Consider the following 21,898-nt stretch of genomic DNA (forward strand, 5'->3'; position numbering starts at 1 on the left):
GGTGGTAACGTGCCGGTTTGATACATCCTAGCTGGCAGCTCGAAAACAAAGACCGGCGGGGCATAGAAGAGGTGACTAGTATTGTTTTTTATTTTATAAAATTTGCCGATCTTTTTTTATTTTATTTTTAACAACCAGACAATTCTTTTTTTATTTTTTGTATATTTACACTAGATGTATTTTTTTGGGTAATTTTTCTGCTGTCATTTAATTAAAATCACACCAAAAACGCTGCAGTCAAGCAAAATTGTGGCAAACGTGCAGAGGTTTACAAAAACAAAGAAGTGGCACAATTTTGCGCAGTCGTGGCATTTTTTGTTGTAATTTTCCCTAAAATTCTACAGACATTCGATGCATCCCAATTCTGGAGTGTCACCTAATAGCTACTGTAAAAGCACCTATTGCTGCATAATCGCGCAGTCCCACCGCGATCATTATGACAAGTATGCTCACATTGATGTGGCTACTGCCTGCATACTCATTACGAGAGGTCAAGTGGTTAAAGCTAGGAAGGGGCATGGAGGAGCAACCTTGGCATCAGAGGAGGCTGTGGAGTGTGGAGATGGAGCTCACCAGGGATGGAGATAGCAAACAATAAAATGTTATTTTAGGGGAAACACAAGTAATGACGGACAGTAGACGCTGCGTTCAGCCTTCACTCACAGTCTCCACACGAGCCGGCCGTCCACTGGGCTTAATGCGAGTCTCACAGCGAATACCAGTGCTGCCCGTTCCTCGTACGCGGATGTCGTCAACTACAATATTCCTGGATGGGATGGTGAATCCAAACTCCTTCATATACCTGGTGAGGGATCACAGCGCTCACACTCTGCATAAAGCCCTCTCATTGGTATCTAAGAAAAACTAAATATGTCTTTGATGTCATGTGATATATAAATCCTTTTGCTGCCGGAACAATTTTCACATTTTACACAAATAAAACCTAAATAATTAAAAAATATATATATCATATTCCAACCACATATCTATATATTTTCTGCAGGAAGATCCCTGGCACATCGCGAAAATGTCAGCCGGAACTTCACACTCACGGGCAACTTCATGTAATTTTGCACCAAAGCGTAAAAAATGCATAAAAATGTCTGAGGCTTGAGACGCACAACTACTAATGACAAAAGTTCAAGTTGCGCAGAGTTCATACCTGTCACTTATGTCTACGTGCACACACTACATCTACACATAATCACCACAACCGAATAGATCAAAAATATCTGCTGTTCAGATATTGTTGACAAATGGTCTGATTAGGCGCAGGGGGTGATTACATATGCAACAGTTCATCTCCTCACATATGTCAGCCCCGTCTGAATGTGACAATCTGAGAACACATATACTCTCTCTCATTGATAAGAGGGGGGATAACAAAGACAAGTTTCTGTACCATTCCCTTCCCCTCTTGGGGTCACAGGGGGCCGTTCAGGGAAGAGATGACAGTAACAGGCTGGGATGTGTCTTCCTGTTCTCACTTGCAGCTTCCCCTCCTTCCTCCCTACACAGACACAGAACCAGGAAGTAAAACTTTTCATCCTGCGAATGGTCACCCAAAATTCTGATCTTGACCCCTGGATGACGTTTAAGGGATGTCCTGGGCCTACCAACGGCCCCAGGAGCTGTCCTGCATAACCCTTTGTTAGGGCATCCCGGAGGTGGGTAACAATTAGCCAAATCCTTAAGGGGTTAAAGTTAAATTTGGCATTACCAGAATAGAGCAGATAAGTTGTGTTTATATGAAGTATCCAGCCCTAAAATGTGTTTTCTGATGTCACCTGGCAGTGAAGGCCTCCTTGAAATCCCCCACGTGACAGGAGTCGGAGTTCGCTGGGTACCCCCTTGCAGAACACATGAGGGCACAATCAGTTCGCTCATAACGGAGATGTAGGAAGGGCTCAGTGTCGATTTGAGACCTGCAGAAAATAACAGAAACATCGGAAAAGCATTGATTTCTCGTTACCACTCCCATGTGTTACATCAGGAAGGTTTGTCTTATACAGCGAGAGTCTACAGAGCTAACAATCTAAAGTGCCACTGTTTTATTATTTTTCCTGTATACGTGGATGGACCATTAGATCTGACATGGAGGTGATAGTTACGGTTGTGCTGTTCCATTGTTGGCATTATAAACCATGCAGACGCAACGTGACCCATACATTGCCCCCATCACCCATACATTGTATGTAGTACAGCTCATGTGAGGCGTCCATCTAATAGGTTTGGCGTTGTATTTTCTAAGTTGCGTAGCTGCTGTATGGAGCTGTGGTTTGTACAATGTACGTGTATGGGTGGTGTGACGAATGTACGGTTATTATTTGTATTAACATAGACACTTATGGTAAATAAATATTTAATCCTGGAAAATTACATTAACCTCTCCACTATCCTAGATCAGGCAGGCATCTCGTCACTACCCTACACCACCTGCGATATTGACACCCCCGCTATCCCAGACAACCAGGGAAGCGGGCAATGACAACTCAATTATCCTAGACTAGCTGGGAGGCAAGCAATAACAACTGGACTATCCTAGACCACCAGGGAAGCAGGCAATAACAACTGGACTATCCTAGACCACCAGGGAAGCAAGCAATAACTGGACTATACTAGACCACCAAGGAAGCAAGCAATAACAACTGGACTATCCTAGACCGCCAAGAAAGTAGCCAATAACAACTGGACTATCCTACACCACTTAGGAAGCAGGCAACAACAACTGGACTATCCTAGATCCCCAGGGAAGCAGGCAATAACAACTGGGCTATCGTAGACGTCCAAGGAAGCAGGCAATAACAACTGGACTATCCTACACCACCTAGGAAGCAGGCAATAACAACTGGACTATCCTAGACCACCAAGGAAGCAGGCAATAACAACTGGACTATCCTAGACCACCAAGGAAGCAGGCAATAACAACTGGACTATCCTAGACCACCAAGGAAGCAAGCAATAACAACTGGACTATCCTAGACCGCCAAGGAAGCAGGCAAGAACAACTGGACTATCCTAGACCGCCAAGGAAGCAGGCAAGAACAACTGGACTATCCTAGACCGCCAAGGAAGCAGGCAATAACAACTGGACTGTCCTAGACCACCAAGGAAGCAGGCAATAACAACTGGACTATCCTAGACCACCAAGGAAGCAGGCAATAACAACTGGACTATCCTAGACCACCAAGGAAGCAAGCAATAACAACTGGACTATCCTAGACCGCCAAGGAAGCAGGCAAGAACAACTGGACTATCCTAGACCGCCAAGGAAGCAGGCAAGAACAACTGGACTATCCTACACCGCCTAGGAAGCAGGCAATAACAACTGGACTATACTAGACCGCCAAGGAAGCAGGCAAGAACAACTGGACTATCCTACACCGCCTAGGAAGCAGGCAATAACAGCTGGACTATCCTAGACCACCAAGGAAGCAGGCAATAACAACTGGACTATGCTAGACCACCAAGGAAGCAAGCAATAACAACTGGACTCTCCTAGATCACCAGGGAAGCAGGCAATAACAACTGGACTATCCTAATCACCAGGGAAGCAGGCAATAACAACTGGACTATCCTAGACCACCTAGGAAGCAGGCAATAACAACTGGACTATCCTAGACCACCAGGGAAGCAGGCAATAACAACTGGACCACCAAGGAAGCAGGCAATAACTGGACTATCCTAGACCACCTAGAAAGCAGGGAACAACAACTGGACTATCCTAGACCACCAAAGAAGCAGGGAACAACAACTGGACTATCCTAGACCACCAAGTAGGCAGGGAATAACAACTGGACTATCCTAGACCCCCAAGGAAGCAGGGAATAACAACTGTACTATCCTAGACCACCAAGGAAGCAGGGAATAACAACTGGACTATCCTAAACAACCTAGGAAGAAGGCAATAACCACTAGACTATCCTAGACCACCAAGGAAGCAGGCAATAACAACTGGACTATTTCAAACCACCAGAGAAGCAAGCAATAACAAATCCATTATCCTAGCCCACCGGAGTAGCAGGCATTAACAACTCGATTATCCTAGATCAGGAAAGCTGGCAAGAACAGCTGGACTATACTAGACCACCAAGGAGGCATGCAATAACAACTGGACAATCAGACCACCAGGGATGGTGGCGTTAACTCCTCTGCTGCCCTTATCCACCAGGGAGGCAGGCATTGACGACTCCCCTATGCAAGTCCACATGGATGGTAGGATTAACGCCACTGCTACCCTAGACCACCACGGAAGCAAGAATTATTAACTAAATTATCCTAGACCACCAGAGAAGGTAACATTAACTCCTCCGCTATTCTAGACCACCAGGGAAGCAAGAATAAAAATGGGCTGTTCTAGGACAACTCCTGTCATTATGTCCTATCAGGTCCCCACCCCTTCATGAGCCAGAGTGAAGAGCTTCAAACAAGCAGCAGATCTGGCGGTCCCGAGTCGTCCATTTATTTTTGTTATAGTCATCATGTAATGCCACATGTCTGGCAGGCCACGACCCATGCAAACCCAGCTACAGTGGCTCCAATATTAAAGGGGTCGTCTGTGATGAGACAACCCCTATAAACGCATCGACTACCTCAGATAACCAGGGTAGTCTGAAATTAATCTGAAATATTTTTTCCCTACTTTACGGTTGTGTTAACTGGGTGCAAATACGAGAAATGTAACGAATAATCTTTTTTTTGTACCATGTTTGTGACAGATCAATTTAACATTAGCAAAATTTGCTGCACATATGGCGCCAATCTCCTACCGGTGAAATCCTTGTTGCTTAAGGGCTTCAATGCATTGCGAATCCAAGGCTGTGATTCTCTCCTCCAGCAACGGGAAGGAATCTTTACTATACGTCACAGAACACGGTTCCTGAGCCTCATGTACCACATCGGCCAGTGCTATGCCGAACGCAGAGAGAATACCGCCGTGTCTGGAAGTGAACAATATGAAAATCTAAGGGTTATTTTACAAAAAAAAAACAAAAAACACACAAACCTTGATTATAGGACATAAATTAGATAATCAATGAAAGCAGCTTACTTGTGGATGAACACTGTCTTCATGCCGAGAGAACGGGCGATAGCACAAGCATGCTGCCCCCCTGCACCTCCGAAACATGCCAACACATGACGAGAGGTATCATGACCTTTAGCCTGTAGACAAATAGAAGGATTACAAAGGTAATTAATATTCACTGAGCACGAGAGATTATATATAGAATAATTCTACATATTTATCCTGTACTGAACCTGAGAACAGCCTGTAATATACTGCAGAGCTGCACTCACTATTCTGCTGGTGGAGTCACTGTGTACATACATTACTTGTCCTGTACTGATCCTGAGTTATATCCTGTATTATACTCCAGAGCTGCACTCACTATTCTGCTGGTGGAGTCACTGTGTACATACATTACATTACTTATCCTGTACTGATCCTGAGTTACATCCTGTATTATACTCCAGAGCTGCACTCACTATTCTGCTGGAGGAGTCACTGTGTACATACATTACATTACTTATCCTGTACTGATCCTGAGTTACATCCTGTATTATACTGCAGAGCTGCACTCATTATTCTGCTGGTGGAGTCACTGTGTACATACATTACATTACTTATCCTGTACTGATCCTGAGTTACATCCTGTATTGTACTCCAGAGCTACACTCACTATTCTGCTGGTGGAGTCACTGTGTACATACATTACATTACTTATCCTGTACTGATCCTGAGTTACATCCTGTATTATACTCCAGAGCTGCACTCACTATTCTGCTGGTGGAGTCACTGTGTACATACATTACATTACTTATCCTGTACTGATCCTGAGTTACATCCTGTAATATACTGCAGAGCTGCACTCACTATTCTGCTGGTGGAGTCACTGTGTACATACATTACATTACTTATCCTGTACTGATCCTGAGTTACATCCTGTATTATACTGCAGAGCTGCACTCATTATTCTGCTGGTGGAGTCACTGTGTACATACATTACATTACTTATCCTGTACTGATCCTGAGTTACATCCTGTATTGTACTCCAGAGCTACACTCACTATTCTGCTGGTGGAGTCACTGTGTACATACATTACATTACTTATCCTGTACTGAACCTGAGAACAGCCTGTAATATACTGCAGAGCTGCATCCTAGTGATATTTTCCTGATGTAAGAGACTAACAGCACGAGTTGTGATATTACAGTTCAGAGTCAGTCCGCACCTGAGTGAGTGATCGGATTGGACGACACATGGCTTCATTGGCCACTCGGATAAAACCCATGGCCACTTCCTCAACACTGAGTGAAGTTCCATCCCCTGGTCGGCCGTACTGAAATTGGTTAATCTCCAAAGTGAGTTCCTTAAACATGCGTAACGTGTCTTCCTGGGAGAGAGGCTGATCCTCCGATGCACCAAAGATCCGAGGGAAGTAATCGGGAAGGAGGCGGCCTAGACAGAGATTGGCGTCCGTCACGGTCAGCGGTCCCCCTGGAGAAGAATGAATGTGTTCACAGTGAGTTACTATAGATATACGATTCTAGGAGAAGACCATGTTATTTTTCCTGCTGCTTTGCTTTATTTAACCCTTTCACGACCAGACTATTTTCGGCTTTAACCCCTTAATGACGAGCGACGGATATATCCGTTAACCAGGAGCTAGTTCCCGAATTGTGACGGATGTATCCATCGCTCCGATCTCATGGGTACCGCCAGTTTACCCACGCGATCAGCGGTAGGAGCACGGCTGCTTTACACAGCCTGGCTCCTGCCACAACTGCCGGAATCGAAGCGCTCTCCGTTTCTGGCAGTTTAACAAATTAGATGCCATTGTCAATAACGACAGTACAGCAGCATCTAATGTTTTTGGCAGTGGGAGGCAGCTCCCTCTGTCACCCCAACGCCACCCCGCAACAAGATCGTGGGGCACCATTGGGTTGTCATGGCAGGTGGGGACCTAACAAAGGCCCCGAGGTCTGCCTTCAGCAACTGCCTACTAGACCATGACGGAGGCACGTCCTAATAGATTGTCAGTTTTACACTATACTACGTATACCCAAGCATTATATAAGCGATCAGAAGATCGCAAAGTGAAGTCCCCTAATGGGAGAAAATAAAAAAAAAGTTAAATGTAAGTTTGAGAAAATAAAAAGATTACAGTAAAAAATAATAACAAAAACTTTTATTTCCTAAAAAAGTGATTTGATTTAATAAGTGTAAAAAAAAAAGAACATATACACAAATATGGTATCGCCGCGATGATCGTAAGCACTTGAATAAAGTTAACATATTAAACCGCCGGTTAAACGGCGTCCAAAAAAAAGCAAAAAACAACATCAATATTGCTTTTTGTCTCCCATTCCCCTCATAAAAAATAAAATAAAAGTCAATCAATAAGTCCCATGTACCCCAAAATACTGCCAATGAAAACGACACCTTCTGCAAAAAACAAGCCCACATATGGCTACGTCAACAAAAAAAAACAATAAAGTTACGGCTCTTGGAATGCGGCGATGCAAAAACGAGTCATTTTTTTTAAAACGTTTTTTATTGTGCAAACATATAAAACCGTTCTATATTTGGTATCCCCGTAATCGTGCCGACCCACAGAATAAAGATAACATGTTATTTGCGCCGCATATTGAACGGCATAAATTTATAACGCGAAAATCAATGCTGGAATAGCCGTTTACTTTCAATCCTCTGCTAAAATGAAGGTAGTAAAAGTGATTCAATATATTCTATACATCCAAACATGCTGCAAGTGAAAAATACAACTCGTCCCGCAAAAAACAAGCCCTTACATGGCGAGGTCGACGGAATAAAAAGCAAAAGTTACGACTCTTGGAACGCGACCGTGAAAAAAACAAAAAATAACACTTGGTCATTAATGCGCAAAAAGGCCTGGTCATTAACCCCTTCCCGCATTTTCACGTACATGCACGTCGGGGAATGCAGCCTGTTCGCGCATTCCCACGTGCATGTACGTGATGGAGATCGCGCGGGCATAGAAGCTGTGGCCGCGCGATCGCTGCGGGAGCCCGGCTGTGACTGACAGCTGGGCTCCCGCTGCAACTGCCGAGATTGAAGAAATCTTCAATCTCAGCCGTTTAACCCGTTAAATGCCGCAGTCAATAGCGACCGCGGCATTTAAATCTATTGACAGAGGGAGGGAGCTCCCTCTGTCACCCATCGGTGGCCTGTGAATGCGATCTCAGGCTGCCAACGGGTTGCCATGGCAGCCGGGTGTCTAACAAAGACCCCCCAGGCCTGCCCTGGCTGTATGCCTATTATGCCATGCCGGAGGCACGTCCTAATAGATTGCCTGTCAGTTTCACACTATACTAAGTACACCAAAGCATTATATATGCGATCAGCACATCGCATGGTGAAGTCCCCTGGTGGGACTAAATAAAAAAATGTAAATCAGTTAAATAAAGTTTGTGGAAAAAAAAATAAAAATAAATTACAGTCAAAATCAAATAAAACTACTTTTTTTGCCCAAAAAGTGGTTTTATTTAGTAAAAGTGGCAAAACAAATAACACATATATGGTATCCCCGCGATCGTAACAACTTGACCAATAATATGAACACATTAATTAAACCGCCGGATGAACGGCGTCCAAAAAAACAACGGCAAAATTCTCTCTTTTCTCCAATTCCCCCCATAAAAAATTAAATAAAAGTTAATCGATATATTATAAGCATCTAAAAAATGGTGCAATTACAGAATACAACTCGTCCCGCAAAAAAACAAGCCATTGTACGGCGATGTCGACGGAATAAAAAAAAAGTTACGACTCTTGGAATGCGACCGTGAAAAAGCAAAAAATAATCCTTGGTCATTAACGTGCAAAATGGCCCGGTCATTAAGGGGTTAAAGACCACACAAAATATGGGGGTCTTTTTTTGTCAAGCCAAGTTCAAGTTTTTACACATATTCCATATTCTTTTTCAATTTTAACTTATTTTGTTAATCGATGACATAAAACAAGTGTATATAGATATTTATTTATTTATTTTTTTATATATTTTTTTCAATTACTTAATTATCTTTTAATTTTTTTTTATTTATAGTGTAACTAAACCTTGATAAAACTTTTGACATGTCATAGTTAGGGGGGGTCTGAGCGCTGAGACCCCCACCAATCGCTAAAACAAAGCGGCAGAATGATCAGCAAACATACTTATATAAAAGTTTAACTTTATCTGGTCCCACGCTGTCTCCCATCAGCCCTAGCGATCATGTTGTCAGGGCCGGCCTCCGATCCCGCCAGCTCATAGCCAGCCTGCCGCCGGGACAGTACATCCTGGTGCTTTAACAACCCGAGTCATGTGACTATTAAATAAAGGTGCAAAAATAGGAGGGGTCTCAAAACGGTCTTCAGTAGCGCATTATAAATGATGGTTTCCTTTCACTGACCGTAAACAGAGATCTTGAAAATAAGCTGAGGAATGTGATCAGTGTATATTATTGGACCTGTCACACATTGCAAACATTTTCTATTTTCTATAGACCCTGCTCAGGATTTTCAAAAAGGAGCCGCTGCCGTAAACATCAACCGCAGGTCCGGCTACCGCCAAACTGATTATTTTTGCTGTTGCAGGGGAATGTAGTGATACATGGATGGCTGGAGTCCAGAACAGGAGCCGCTCATCTTACAGGGTGGTTCTCCATTCCAGCTCAAAAAAGGAGAATCCCATAAGGGAGCGCCCTCTATTCCTTCCATAAGCCCTAATAGGACATCATGAGACAACTCATTTAAAGGGTTTTTTTCATTTTTATGTAAATAAAGCGTAATCATTCCATAGTGAAGACCTCTGCAATTTTTAAATAGATTTTGTGTCTAAAATTTGTAACCATTTTTAAAATATCTGCTTCTGTCAGTGAATGGAAACCGTTTTTTTTTACATCTAGGGGCGGACCACCAAATCGTAATCATGACCAACTGACACATGTGAGGGCTTGTTACACTGACGGGCCCAGTATATTGTAATACAGCAGCATTGCATAGCGATGTAGAATGGAAGCGATTGGAGGATCGCAGGTTCAAATCCCCTAGTGGGACAAAGAAATGTAAACCGGTTTATTGAAATTATTTATTGAAAAAAAACATGATTATATAAATAATGATATATTTGGTATCGCTGTAATCGTAACCACCTGTAGAATAAAATTAACATGTTATTTATACCACGCGGTGAACATAAAAAAAATATTTAAAAAAAACAGCAGATTTGCTGTGTTTTTTTCCCCGTCTCAAACTCAGAATTTTTTTAAAAAAAAGTTTATCAATAAGTTCTTTGTATGAAAACTAAAACTTGCCACGCAAATGCGAGCCCTTGTAAATCTATGTAGATGGAAAAACAAAACATAATTATGAAAATTACTGCGTCCTGAAGGCCAAAAATAGGGGGGGGGGGGCAGACCATGGAGGCGCCCAGTGTATAGAATATTGACGGCCATTACCTTTCCTGTAACAGGCGGGTCCAGGGTGGGCTCCTGCAGACTCCGGTCCAACAACAAACAATCCCGACCTGCAAAATATTTTAATCTTTTAACACCTAACAAATATTATTGTAAGAGTAAGACCCTGTTCACACTGAGGAATTTGTAGGTAGAGAAAATGTGCAGGAATTTTGAGGCAGATTATGACCTGCCTGCACTTTCTTGCCGTGGTTTTCTCCGCGTTTTTCGTCTGCGGCCATTGAGTGCCGCGGGAAAAATAACGCGATCTCTGCCTCCCATTGATCTTAATGGAAGGTCAGAGGCGGAACCGCGGCAAGAAAGAGCATTCTGCCTTTTTTTTAGTCGCCGCAGAAAAAAACACTTTCGCCTCCCATTGAAATCAAGCATTTTCGGCGCTGGTTTCCGCGTCAAGAAACTCTATGTGAACTGGACGTAAAGCCGAACATAGTGACGGCAAACCACGGCATCATGTGGTTTTAGTAAATCGCCATTTTTTTTTGAATGCTGACTCATGTCCGCACGATTTTTGCAAGTAACACCGCACACCAGCGGCCGAACAGCGGTGTCACCTTACACTAAGCCGCTGACAACAGTAAAACAAAGCAGTCTCCAGACACCCACCTAAAGAAAAGCATGGAGCCCCCCCCGGCAGCCACGGTGTTCACATCCAGCTGCGGAGCCTGAATACTGATTCCCGCTGTGGTGGCTTCAAACACATGTTCATACTCGCCCGCATAGCGGCTGACATCTGTGGAGGTCCCTGTCCGAGAGAAAGAACGAGAGGTGGTGTCATGTACTCAACCAAGTGTCCTATAAAGAGATAATATCATACACGTGCCGGGATCCACTTCTATATACCGGAGCGAAAAACGGCAACGAGCGTCGCCAGCTCTGGTGGTCCCAAGCGTTACATAGCGGCACGTCCACACATACCGCACCATGAACACCCATCATTATTGTACTTCCTACAAATGAACTTATAGAAATATATTCTACATAAATAGCAGTGTTAGGACCCCCCACACATCGTATTTTTCTAGAATAATTGTCCTCTACCCCCGCCCCCCCCCCTCCCGACCCTTCTTAGTTTTACTTAGTAAGTTTTATGTCCTATGATTCAATGACTTTTACAATTTTTTATTCACTTTGTTTTGGAGGCAAAATCTCTGATCCAATTATCACTTTATCAAACATCATTTGATATATACAGTGCAATGTGTACAACAACGATATAAGTGTTCAGAGAAGCTTTTACCATTGGACATCATGTTCATCCTTTGTTTGCAAAATAAAAATACATATTTTAAAAAAATACCGGTGTTACTAGGTACATACATTACATATCCTGTACTGATCCTGAGTTACATCCTGGATTATACTCCAGAGCTGCACTCACTATTCTGCTGGTGCAGTCACTGTGTACATACATTACATTACTGATCCTGTACTGATCCTGAGTTACATCCTGGATTATACTCCAGAGCTGCACTCACTATTCTGCTGGTGGAGTCACTGTGTATATACATTACATTACTTATCCTGTTCTGATCCTGAGTTACATCTTGTATTATACTCCAGTGCTGCACTCACTATTCTGCTGGTGGGGTCACTGTGTACATACATTACATTACTTATCCTGTACTGATCCTGAGTTACATCCTGGATTATACTCCAGAGCTGCACTCACTATTCTGCTGGTGGAGTCACTGTGTACATACATTACTGATCCGGAGTTACATCCTGTATTATACTCCAGTGCTGCACTCACTATTCTGCTGGTGGGGTCACGGTGTACATACATTACATTACTTATCCTGTACTGATCCTGAGTTACATCCTGTATTATACTCCAGAGCTGCACTCACTATTCTGCTGGTGGAGTCACTTTGTACATACATTACATTACTTATCCTGTACTGATCCTGAGTTACATCCTGTATTATACGCCAGAGCTGCACTCACTATTCTGCAGGTGGAGTTACTGTGTACATACATTACTTATCCTGTACTGATCCGGAGTTACATCCTGTATTATACTCCAGAGCTGCACTCACTATTCTGCTGGTGGAGTCACTTTGTACATACATTACATTACTTATCCTGTACTGATCCTGAGTTACATCTTGTATTATACTCCAGTGCTGCACTCACTATTCTGCTGGTGGGGTCACGGTGTACATACATTACATTACTTATCCTGTACTGATCCTGAGTTACATCCTGTATTATACTCCAGAGCTGCACTCACTATTCTGCTGGTGGAGTCACTGTGTACATACATTACATTACTTATCCTGTACTGATCCTGAGTTATATCCTGTATTATACTCCAGAGCTGCACTCACTATTCTGCTGGTGGAGTCACTGTGTACATACATTACATTACTTATCCTGTACTGATCCTGAGTTATATCCTGTATTACACTCCAGAGCTGCACTCACTATTCTGCTGGTGGAGTCACTTTGTACATACATTACATTACTTATCCTGTACTGATCCTGAGTTACATCCTGTATTATACGCCAGAGCTGCACTCACTATTCTGCAGGTGGAGTTACTGTGTACATACATTACTTATCCTGTACTGATCCGGAGTTACATCCTGTATTATACTCCAGAGCTGCACTCACTATTCTGCTGGTGGAGTCACTTTGTACATACATTACATTACTTATCCTGTACTGATCCTGAGTTATATCCTGTATTATACTCCAGAGCTGCACTCACTATTCTGCTGGTGGAGTCACTGTGTACATACATTACATATCCTGTACAGATCCTGAGTTACATCCTGTATTATACTCCAGAGCTGCACTCACTATTCTGCTGGTGTAGTCACTGTGTACATACATTACATATCCTGTACTGATCCTGAGTTACATCCTGTATTATACTCCAGAGCTGCACTCACTATTCTGCTGGTGGAGTCACTGTGTACATACATTACATTACTTATCCTGCACTGATCCTGAGTTACATCCTGTATTATACGCCAGAGCTGCACTCACTATTCTGCTGGTGGAGTCACTGTATACATACATTACTTAACCTGTACTGATCCTGAGTTATATCCTGTATTATACTCCAGAGCTGCACTCACTATTCTGCTGGTGGAGTCACTGTGTACATACATTACATTACATATCCTGTACTGATCCTGAGTTACATCCTGTATTATACTCCAGAGCTGCACTCACTATTCTACTGGTGGGGTCACTGTGTACATACATTACTTATCCTGTACTGATCCTGAGTTACATCCTGTATTATACTCCAGAGCTGCACTCACTATTCTGCTGGTGGAGTCACTGTGTACATACATTACATTACTTATCCTGTACTGATCCTGAGTTATATCCTGTATTATACTCCAGAGCTGCACTCACTATTCTGCTGGTGGAGTCACTGTGTACATACATTACATTACTTATCCTGTACTGATCCTGAGTTATATCCTGTATTATACTCCAGAGCTGCACTCACTATTCTGCTGGTGGAGTCACTGTGTACATACATTACTTATCCTGTACTGATCCTGAGTTATATCCTGTATTATACTCCAGAGCTGCACTCACTATTCTGCTGGTGGAGTCACTGTGTACATACATTACATTACTTATCCTGTACTGATCCTGAGTTATATCCTGTATTATACTCCAGAGCTGCACTCACTATTCTGCTGGTGGAGTCACTGTGTACATACATTACTTATCCTGTACTGATCCTGAGTTATATCCTGTATTATACTCCAGAGCTGCACTCACTATTCTGCTGGTGGAGTCACTGTGTACATACATTACATTACTTATCCTGTACTGATCCTGAGTTACATCCTGTATTATACTCCAGAGCTGCACTCACTATTCTGCTGGTGGTGTTACTGTGTACATACATTACATTACTTATCCTGTACTGATCCTGAGTTACATCCTGTATTATACTCCAGAGCTGCACTCACTATTCTGCTGGTGGAGTCACTGTGTACATACATTACATTACTTATCCTGTACTGATCCTGAGTTACATCCTGTATTATACTCCAGAGCTGCACTCACTATTCTGCTGGTGGAGTCACTGTGTACATACATTACTTATCCTGTACTGATCCTGAGTTACATCCTGTATTATACTGCAGCTCTCTCACCTCCCATATCGAAGCCAATTACAGGCTGAGGATTTTCGGGTTGATAGGTGGTGATGGCGTAACCTACCACTCCCCCTGCTGGTCCAGAAAGGATAGCACGAGACCCACTGAAGCTGCTCATCGGAGTCAGTCCTCCATCTGAGCGCATGAACAGAACCTGAAGGTCCTGCAAAAAGTGACACAACATGTCTACATGCAATCAAACAAGGACGACATAAATAATATGGCCTGACAAAAAAAAAAAAAAAACTGTATGTGTCCCATGTCTTACTTTGAGTTGGTTTTTAAATCCACTTCGAAACCCATCCAGATACCTCTGTATACATGGGGTAAGGTACGCGTCAGCACATGCTGTGTACCCCCTTGGCACCATTCGAATCATTGGCATTACGTCCGAAGAAAGAGATACATGGGTGAAACCCAATGAACGCGCCAGGTCCCCTATCTGATGTTCATGTGATGACCACCTGCGGGCGACAAAGTAGCAACTCTATAATGAAGAAAAATGGGATTTAGCATGGAGTCAAGGACCTCAGATAATTACTACACTATTATATACCCCTCCCGCCGCTCACGTATAGGAGTGCATAAGGACCACTGCCAGGCTGCGGATCCCCCTGGATAAAACACCTTGCAGCAGGATCTTTAGTTTCTCCAAGTTGATTGGCTCTCGGACTTCCATAGTATCACCCGTGGAACCTGAAAATGGAAGAACAGCCACTCAGAATCCAGTATTAGACACATATATGCAGCCAAGTGAATGAAGAAGCGGCAAAGCAGAGTCTAAACGTATTCAAAAATAATTCAAAAACATTACTACAGGTATTTACAGCCCTGGCCATACACCACAGGAAGCCATGGCTAGAGATGTGGAGAATGGATAGAAAAAGTTGGGATAATCAATTGTATACTTAGCAACATATCAATTCCAATTCATAAGACAATCTAAGCCTTACCCCGATCCAAAAAGGAATGCCCAAAAATGGCTCTTTTTGTACATATTTACATATAACCCGGCCCTTTTGTCGCCCAGGACTGTGCCAAGCAAGTTGGGACTGATAGCACTAAGCAATGACATTAAAGCAACTCTCTGGTGTGACGGTCACGTCAGATATAATGTCCTTCTTTGTCTAGGACTCCGCTAATGGACGTCAGCCCCTATCACAATCCCAATGGTAGTCACGGCGGTGTATGTAGCCGTAACTTTCAGACTTCTTCCTCCTGTCGCAACGTGGGCAAAGTGTTGGTATTAAAACATTGACTTCACCTGTAATAGACGCCAGCACTGTGTAAGTGAATGGAGTGGGTGGGCACAGCTGGTAAAATTATCACACCCTATGGGGCCCATAATGACTGGACAGTCGCTATTGGGCAGATTTGTGAAAATGTTGGTCTGTATCTGCAACAAATCAGTATTATAGGCTCGATCCACAAGACGGTTGCTGTGTACATTCAGCATAAGTGCCGGAAAAGTGAAGGGACATGCCGAACATATCTATAGGGCACCATTGACCCAATGTAAACCAAAATAGTATCCTTTTGGCATACATTGGGAGGGTATATGAAGGTATAAAATGTATTTTACTGTGATCAATAATGTAGTCGACTACGCAATTCTAAACATAGTCTTCCAGTAATAACGTGCGGCACTTTTTCCAATAGGTCCCCGTGGGTAACGTATGCTACTATGTCTATACAGTGCCACATGTTGGAGCCTTCTTTTGTTGTATACGTCACCTCACCTATGAATGTCCTCAGAGAAGGGTCTTTGGGAAGTTGACAGCCCTCTTGATGCAGAACGACTCGTTCTTCCACCTCTATCACTTCTTCATATAAAACCTCAGGCATTTGAATTTCCTGGGAAAAAACAAACCAAAAGAACAGTTTACGGTTAAAATTTTGGCTCCGTACAGGTATGTCCCCTTAGTCCCGCTCTCCCAATATAGGAAGTGCTATGGCTGATGTAGTACTGGTGATCATGGGTCAGATGCAGCACCAACTTACTTCTCCCCTATGGCCCATGGCGTATATAATAGTGAGGCTTACCAGGTCAAAGATTTTGGGCCGGGCCTGGTTTCCAATATGAAGCAAATCCCTGAAGCCTTTTGTAATCAGCAGAGCGATCCTTTCCCCTTTTCTCTCCAGGAGAGCGTTGGTCGCCACTGTTGTCCCCATCCGTATCCATTCAATCTGCTTTGTGTCCAAAGGACGGTCCCGGGGGTATGTACAACCAGTCTCCTGGGGGAGTAATAAAGAATCCGGATATACGATGAGCCCAGCGTAGAAGACCAAAGACGATCAGTTCAATGTTTGGGCCTCTACCGAGGGATCGGGATCTCTAACTATGAAATCAGTTGCAGTTTTGCGCCTCTTACCTCTTCTAGGATCCGACGGATTCCCTCAGTGGGAGCATCCTTGTAGTTTGCTGGGTCCTCAGATAATAATTTTATCACACGAACCTTGCCCCCAGGGCACCTTGTAAAAACATCCGTGAAGGTGCCACCACGGTCTATGGCAAACTGGAACTTTTGAAGGTCGGCCATTGTCTGTCAGGCACCGCCTGTCGGGGGCAGGAAATTATTTATGAATATATGTATTAGGTCTGGGGGTCAACGTTTAAATAAAGCTAACACCTTTATACTCATAATAACAGCTGTTCCTCAGGGGCGGGGACAAAAATATCAAAATGGAATCCTTCCCACTTCCGGTGCTAGTTCCAACCTTCGGGCCTGCTCTGACAGTATATACAGAGTTGAAGTGGTGATGGGACATGCAGCACATTGGCTGGAGACTGCATTGGAAAGGGTAAATTCTCGGAATGGGCATGCTGCAAATTTAAAAACTTATTTCAAAACTGATTTTACCACTACTTGTGGATGAGGTTTCAAAAACCCATCCACATATATAGTACCTTTTATATTTTTCTATCGTTTGAGCGGTGTGAGCGTCTATTTTTTTTTGGGACATGCTACAGTTTTTATAGGCACAATTTATTGGGACGTACTATTTTTTGATCACTTTTTATTTCATTCTTTTTAAGGTGACAAAAAAAACGGATTCTGGGGTTTTAAATTCCAATAATGCTATATTGTAATAGTTCGGACTTTTACGGATGCAGCGATACCAATTTTTTTATTTTTTTATTTTGTGCCTGGGGAAAAATGGGCAAAATGTTTATTTTTTATTACTCCTGAAAATGTATCTTACTTTTTTTTTTTACCCATTTTATTAGTTCCCCTAGGGGACTTGAACCAGCGATCATTAGATCGTTGATACAATACACTGCAATACATGGATGAGTTACTGAAACAGCGTAACTAGTGGTGCTACGTGGTTTCTGTAACTCCCATTCACTTCTATGGGAGTTACGGAAACAGCGTAGCTCAGCGACCACTCAGCTGTTTCCGTAAATCCCGATCACCTAACCAGGATGTGGTCGGGAGACAGCAGAGCCGAGTAAGATAGAACGGGTTTAGGGGGCCCCGTTCTAGAGAAAGGTGCGGGTCCCAGGGATGGGAACTGCATCTATCTGACGTGTGTGTGTGTGTGTGTGTGTGTGTGTGCGTGCGTGCGTGCGTGCGTGCGTGCGTGCGTGCGTGCGTGCGTTAAACAGGTCAGTTAGTGATTGGTGCAACTTTATAATTAGTTTTTGTAATATTTTTACTTTGAGATACAGCTGCTTTGTATTCCCTATACAGAGCAGTTGTATCTTACGCTAAATCCTCCTCCCGTCAGGTCCGTGGGACTGACGGGTTCAGTGACAGCGGGTCCTGCGTGTCTCTGACAGTTCATAACTTAGATGCCAGATTACAGGTGGATCCTGCGGACTGGAGTTGTCCATTTATTTAACTGTCGGACATTTATTTTAATAGTCACAATGTAATACTACATGTCTGGCAGGCCATGGCTTTCCCCTGCAAAACACAGGGATCAGTACAGGATAAGTACACCTTTCAAAGCGTATTTTATTTTCTAAATATAACAGTGTATCAGTGTGATTGGTGCAACTTTCTAATTACTTTTTATTAAAAATAATTTTCATTTTTTGAGATACAGCTGCTTTGTATCCTGTATATCGAGCAGCTGAATCCTGTATCCGTCAGGTCAGTGGGACTGACGGTTTCACTGACAGCGGGTTCTGCGATTCTCCGACACACAGGATCCACTTGTAAACTATCACATCTAAGTTATGAACTGCCAGAGACACGCAGGAACCACCGACACTGAACCCGTCAATGCCGCAGAACTGACGGATTCAGGTGTTAGAGCAGGATACAGCTGCTCTGTATACAGAATACAAAGCAGCTGTATCTCAAAAAGTAAAAATGTTATAAAAACAAATGATAAAGTTTCACCAAACCCACTGATTGACCATTTTATTAAAAAAATAAATCCCTTTCAAAGTTTTGCATAGACTTTAACTAGTGAGACATATCGCATAGCACAGCATACGAGAAACGTCCACCGGTGGATAGGCGGGCGCGTGAATTGTGAGAAGGCAAAGTCTGGTTCTCGCTTGTCCTGACACAGCAGTCATCTTCTTCTCAATCATTAATCCTTCTGCTTCGGCTCTTGGATTTTGGATTTTGAAAAGAACGTTTTACGGCTCAATGAAGACAAAGTCAAAAAGTCCAAACCAAGATAATAGACTGGGAGACTGGGAGACGTCCACAATCACGTGAGGACGATCCCTCGTGGTTATACAGTGATGAATATGTCACTATTATCAGTGTGCTGAGGGTAGAAGGTTCCGTGTAAATCTCCAATGCCGGCCCATGAAAGAGCCTTCTTCAGGATCACAATGCATCAGTTATTAATGGGCACATTTTAATCTGATAGCCCTGGACCCATCCACAACCAACTATGATCAGTAACTCCAGCTAATCTGCATTGTCTATTGGAGTCCAAGGTAGTCTGAAATCCATTTTGTGTAATCAGAAGCGCAGGCTGCTGTTCTGTCCTTCCTTCTGCTTTACACTACAGCTCTGCTTGTTCAGATTGGCAGCTGTGTATAAGCTCACACTCATCAGGATGTCAGTACATTGAGAGAGGATTTCCATTAAATCAAGGACAACATGATTATAAACTACAAGTAACTAAACTTCCAGTGAGAAAAAAAAATAGATCTGTACAGAAAATGCTGCAAATAGACCAAGAAGGAGGAGCTTCAAAAAAGGGGAGGGCCTCAAGAAAAGAGTCCCTACACAAATCAATACACTGGAAAAAAAATCTGCTAAACTCCTGAGACTGGATTTAGTGCTATTAAAGTTTTAAAGACTTTACACTTTTTAATGCATGTTTTTTTGTGTTCTTAAGAATTTTTCTAATTGAATTTTATAAAAAAAATAAAAATAAATTGCGATACTGTTTTTATATCATGTATAAACAGAAGCTGTATCGTTCTCTCTCAACCAAATTTGTCAGTTCAGCTGAACTGACGTCTCTGCTGAGAGTGGGTCCAGCACGTCTCTGGCACGCAGGATCCAACTAGTAACCAACAAGTCTAAGTTCAAAACGTAGATGTGATCGATATTAGGTGGAACCTGTGACTCAGAGACACGCAGGACCCACGTTCAGCTGGACTGAGAAAGAACGAGGATACCTAGCAGCTGTAATATAAAAAGTTAAAAAAAAAAGAATAAAAGATAATTAGAAAAGCTCTTAAAACACAAAAAAATATAGTTAATAAAAAAGATTTTTTTTGGGCAGCAGAACATTACTATCTAGACAAACAGTATATAACCAGTATCTGTGATAGACACCAAACAACCACACCTAAATACACTGCAGCTACAACATGAACAGATTATGTAAATGATTACCTGCAGTCCTATGTAACACAACAGATAACACAGTAATGACTGCGTACAGATAATGTAGTAGATGGTACCTGCAGTCCTATGTAACACCCCAGATAACACAGTAATAACTGAGTACAGATAATGTAGAGGTTACCTGCAGTCCTATGTAACATTACAGATAACACAGTGATAACTCTCTAGTACAGATAATATAGTAAATGTTACCTGCAGTCCTATGTAACACCACAGATAACACAGTGATAACTCTCTGAGTACAGATAATGTAGTAGATGTTACCTGCAGTCCGATGTAACACCACAGATAACACACAGTGATAACTCCCTGAGTACAGATAATGTAATAGTGTTACCTGCAGTCCTATGTAAGATTACAGATAACACAGTGAGAACTCTGAGTACAGATAATATAGTAAATGTTACCTGCAGTCCTATGTAACACCACAGATAACACAGTGATAACTCTCTAGTACAGATAATGTAGTAGATGATATCTGCAGTCCTATGTAACACCACAGATAACACACAGTGATAACTCCCTGAGGACAGATAATAGCAATTAGACCTACCGGTAATTGTATTTCCAGGAATCCATCATGACAGCACTACAGGAGGTTGCCCTCTTGACCTCTGTAGGGACAGGAAGACGGAGAGGTTAAAAGGCCCCTCCCACCACCCACTTGCCAGTGTTTTTCAATTACTACACCAGGATGGATGCAACCCTATTTTATTTCTAGGGATAATAACTGACATGTTAAATGCACAAATCAGAACACAATTACCGGTAGGTCTAATTGCTATTTTCCAGTACATCCCTCATGACAGCACCACAGGAGCAATACCATATTATAATGCTCAGGGCGGGACTACGGATTGAAGGACTTTCCGTCCAAAACTTAAATCCGTCTCGGACAGAACATCGAGCCTATAATGTTTGCAAAACGTATGATGGCTTGACCAAGTGGCAGCTTTGCAGATTTGGTCCATAGAGGCTTCTCTTCTTTCTGCCCAGGATGCCGAAACTGCCCTCGTTGAATGGGCTCTGATGCCTTGTGGGGCACATAGTCCTTGGGACTTGTAGGCTTCTTGTATGGTGGTTTTTACCCATCTCGCTAGAGAGCCTTTTGAGGCTTTCTTTCCTCTATTCTTTCCCCCAAACAGGACAAATAGATTTTTATCTTGTCTCCAGGAGGAGGTTCTATCCAGATACTGAAGAATTGTTCGCCTGACATCCAGGCAATGGAATTTTTCTTCTTGTTGGTTTTTTGGATCTGGATAAAAGGAAGGTAGAATTATTTCCTGTTCTCTATGGAAAGCAGTAGATACCTTTGGAATAAAGGAAGGGTCCAGCTTTAGGATGATCTTATCCTCTTGTACATTTAGGTACGGTTCTATGATTGACAGAGATTGGATTTCTCCAATGCTTCTTGCTGAAGTAATAGCGACTAAGAATGC

General features: G+C 42.7%; 1 protein-coding gene across 2 annotated transcripts in view; it reads right to left on the reverse strand.

The window, feature by feature from the left end:
• OPLAH (5-oxoprolinase, ATP-hydrolysing) overlaps positions 1-21,898 on the reverse strand; it is a 48,666-nt gene that overhangs the window by 19,717 nt on the left and 7,051 nt on the right. The window contains exons 1-14 of one of the 2 annotated variants that reach the window (XM_075825675.1): positions 21,013-21,079; positions 17,001-17,185; positions 16,672-16,863; positions 16,368-16,482; positions 15,201-15,324; positions 14,897-15,092; positions 14,626-14,791; positions 11,102-11,240; positions 10,481-10,548; positions 6,235-6,500; positions 5,051-5,163; positions 4,770-4,940; positions 1,788-1,925; positions 664-802 (exon numbers count right to left, since the gene is read on the reverse strand). In XM_075825675.1, the coding sequence (XP_075681790.1) occupies positions 664-802; positions 1,788-1,925; positions 4,770-4,940; positions 5,051-5,163; positions 6,235-6,500; positions 10,481-10,548; positions 11,102-11,240; positions 14,626-14,791; positions 14,897-15,092; positions 15,201-15,324; positions 16,368-16,482; positions 16,672-16,863; positions 17,001-17,168 (1,995 nt within the window). In that variant the 5' untranslated portion in view covers positions 17,169-17,185; positions 21,013-21,079. Of the gene's footprint in view, positions 1-663; positions 803-1,787; positions 1,926-4,769; positions 4,941-5,050; positions 5,164-6,234; positions 6,501-10,480; positions 10,549-11,101; positions 11,241-14,625; positions 14,792-14,896; positions 15,093-15,200; positions 15,325-16,367; positions 16,483-16,671; positions 16,864-17,000; positions 17,186-21,012; positions 21,080-21,898 lie in introns of those variants that run through there. The other variant, XM_075825674.1, reaches the window with a different exon arrangement.

The sequence above is a fragment of the Rhinoderma darwinii genome, chromosome 5, assembly GCF_050947455.1.
Source record: "Rhinoderma darwinii isolate aRhiDar2 chromosome 5, aRhiDar2.hap1, whole genome shotgun sequence".
Classification (NCBI taxonomy): Eukaryota; Metazoa; Chordata; class Amphibia; order Anura; family Rhinodermatidae; genus Rhinoderma; species Rhinoderma darwinii.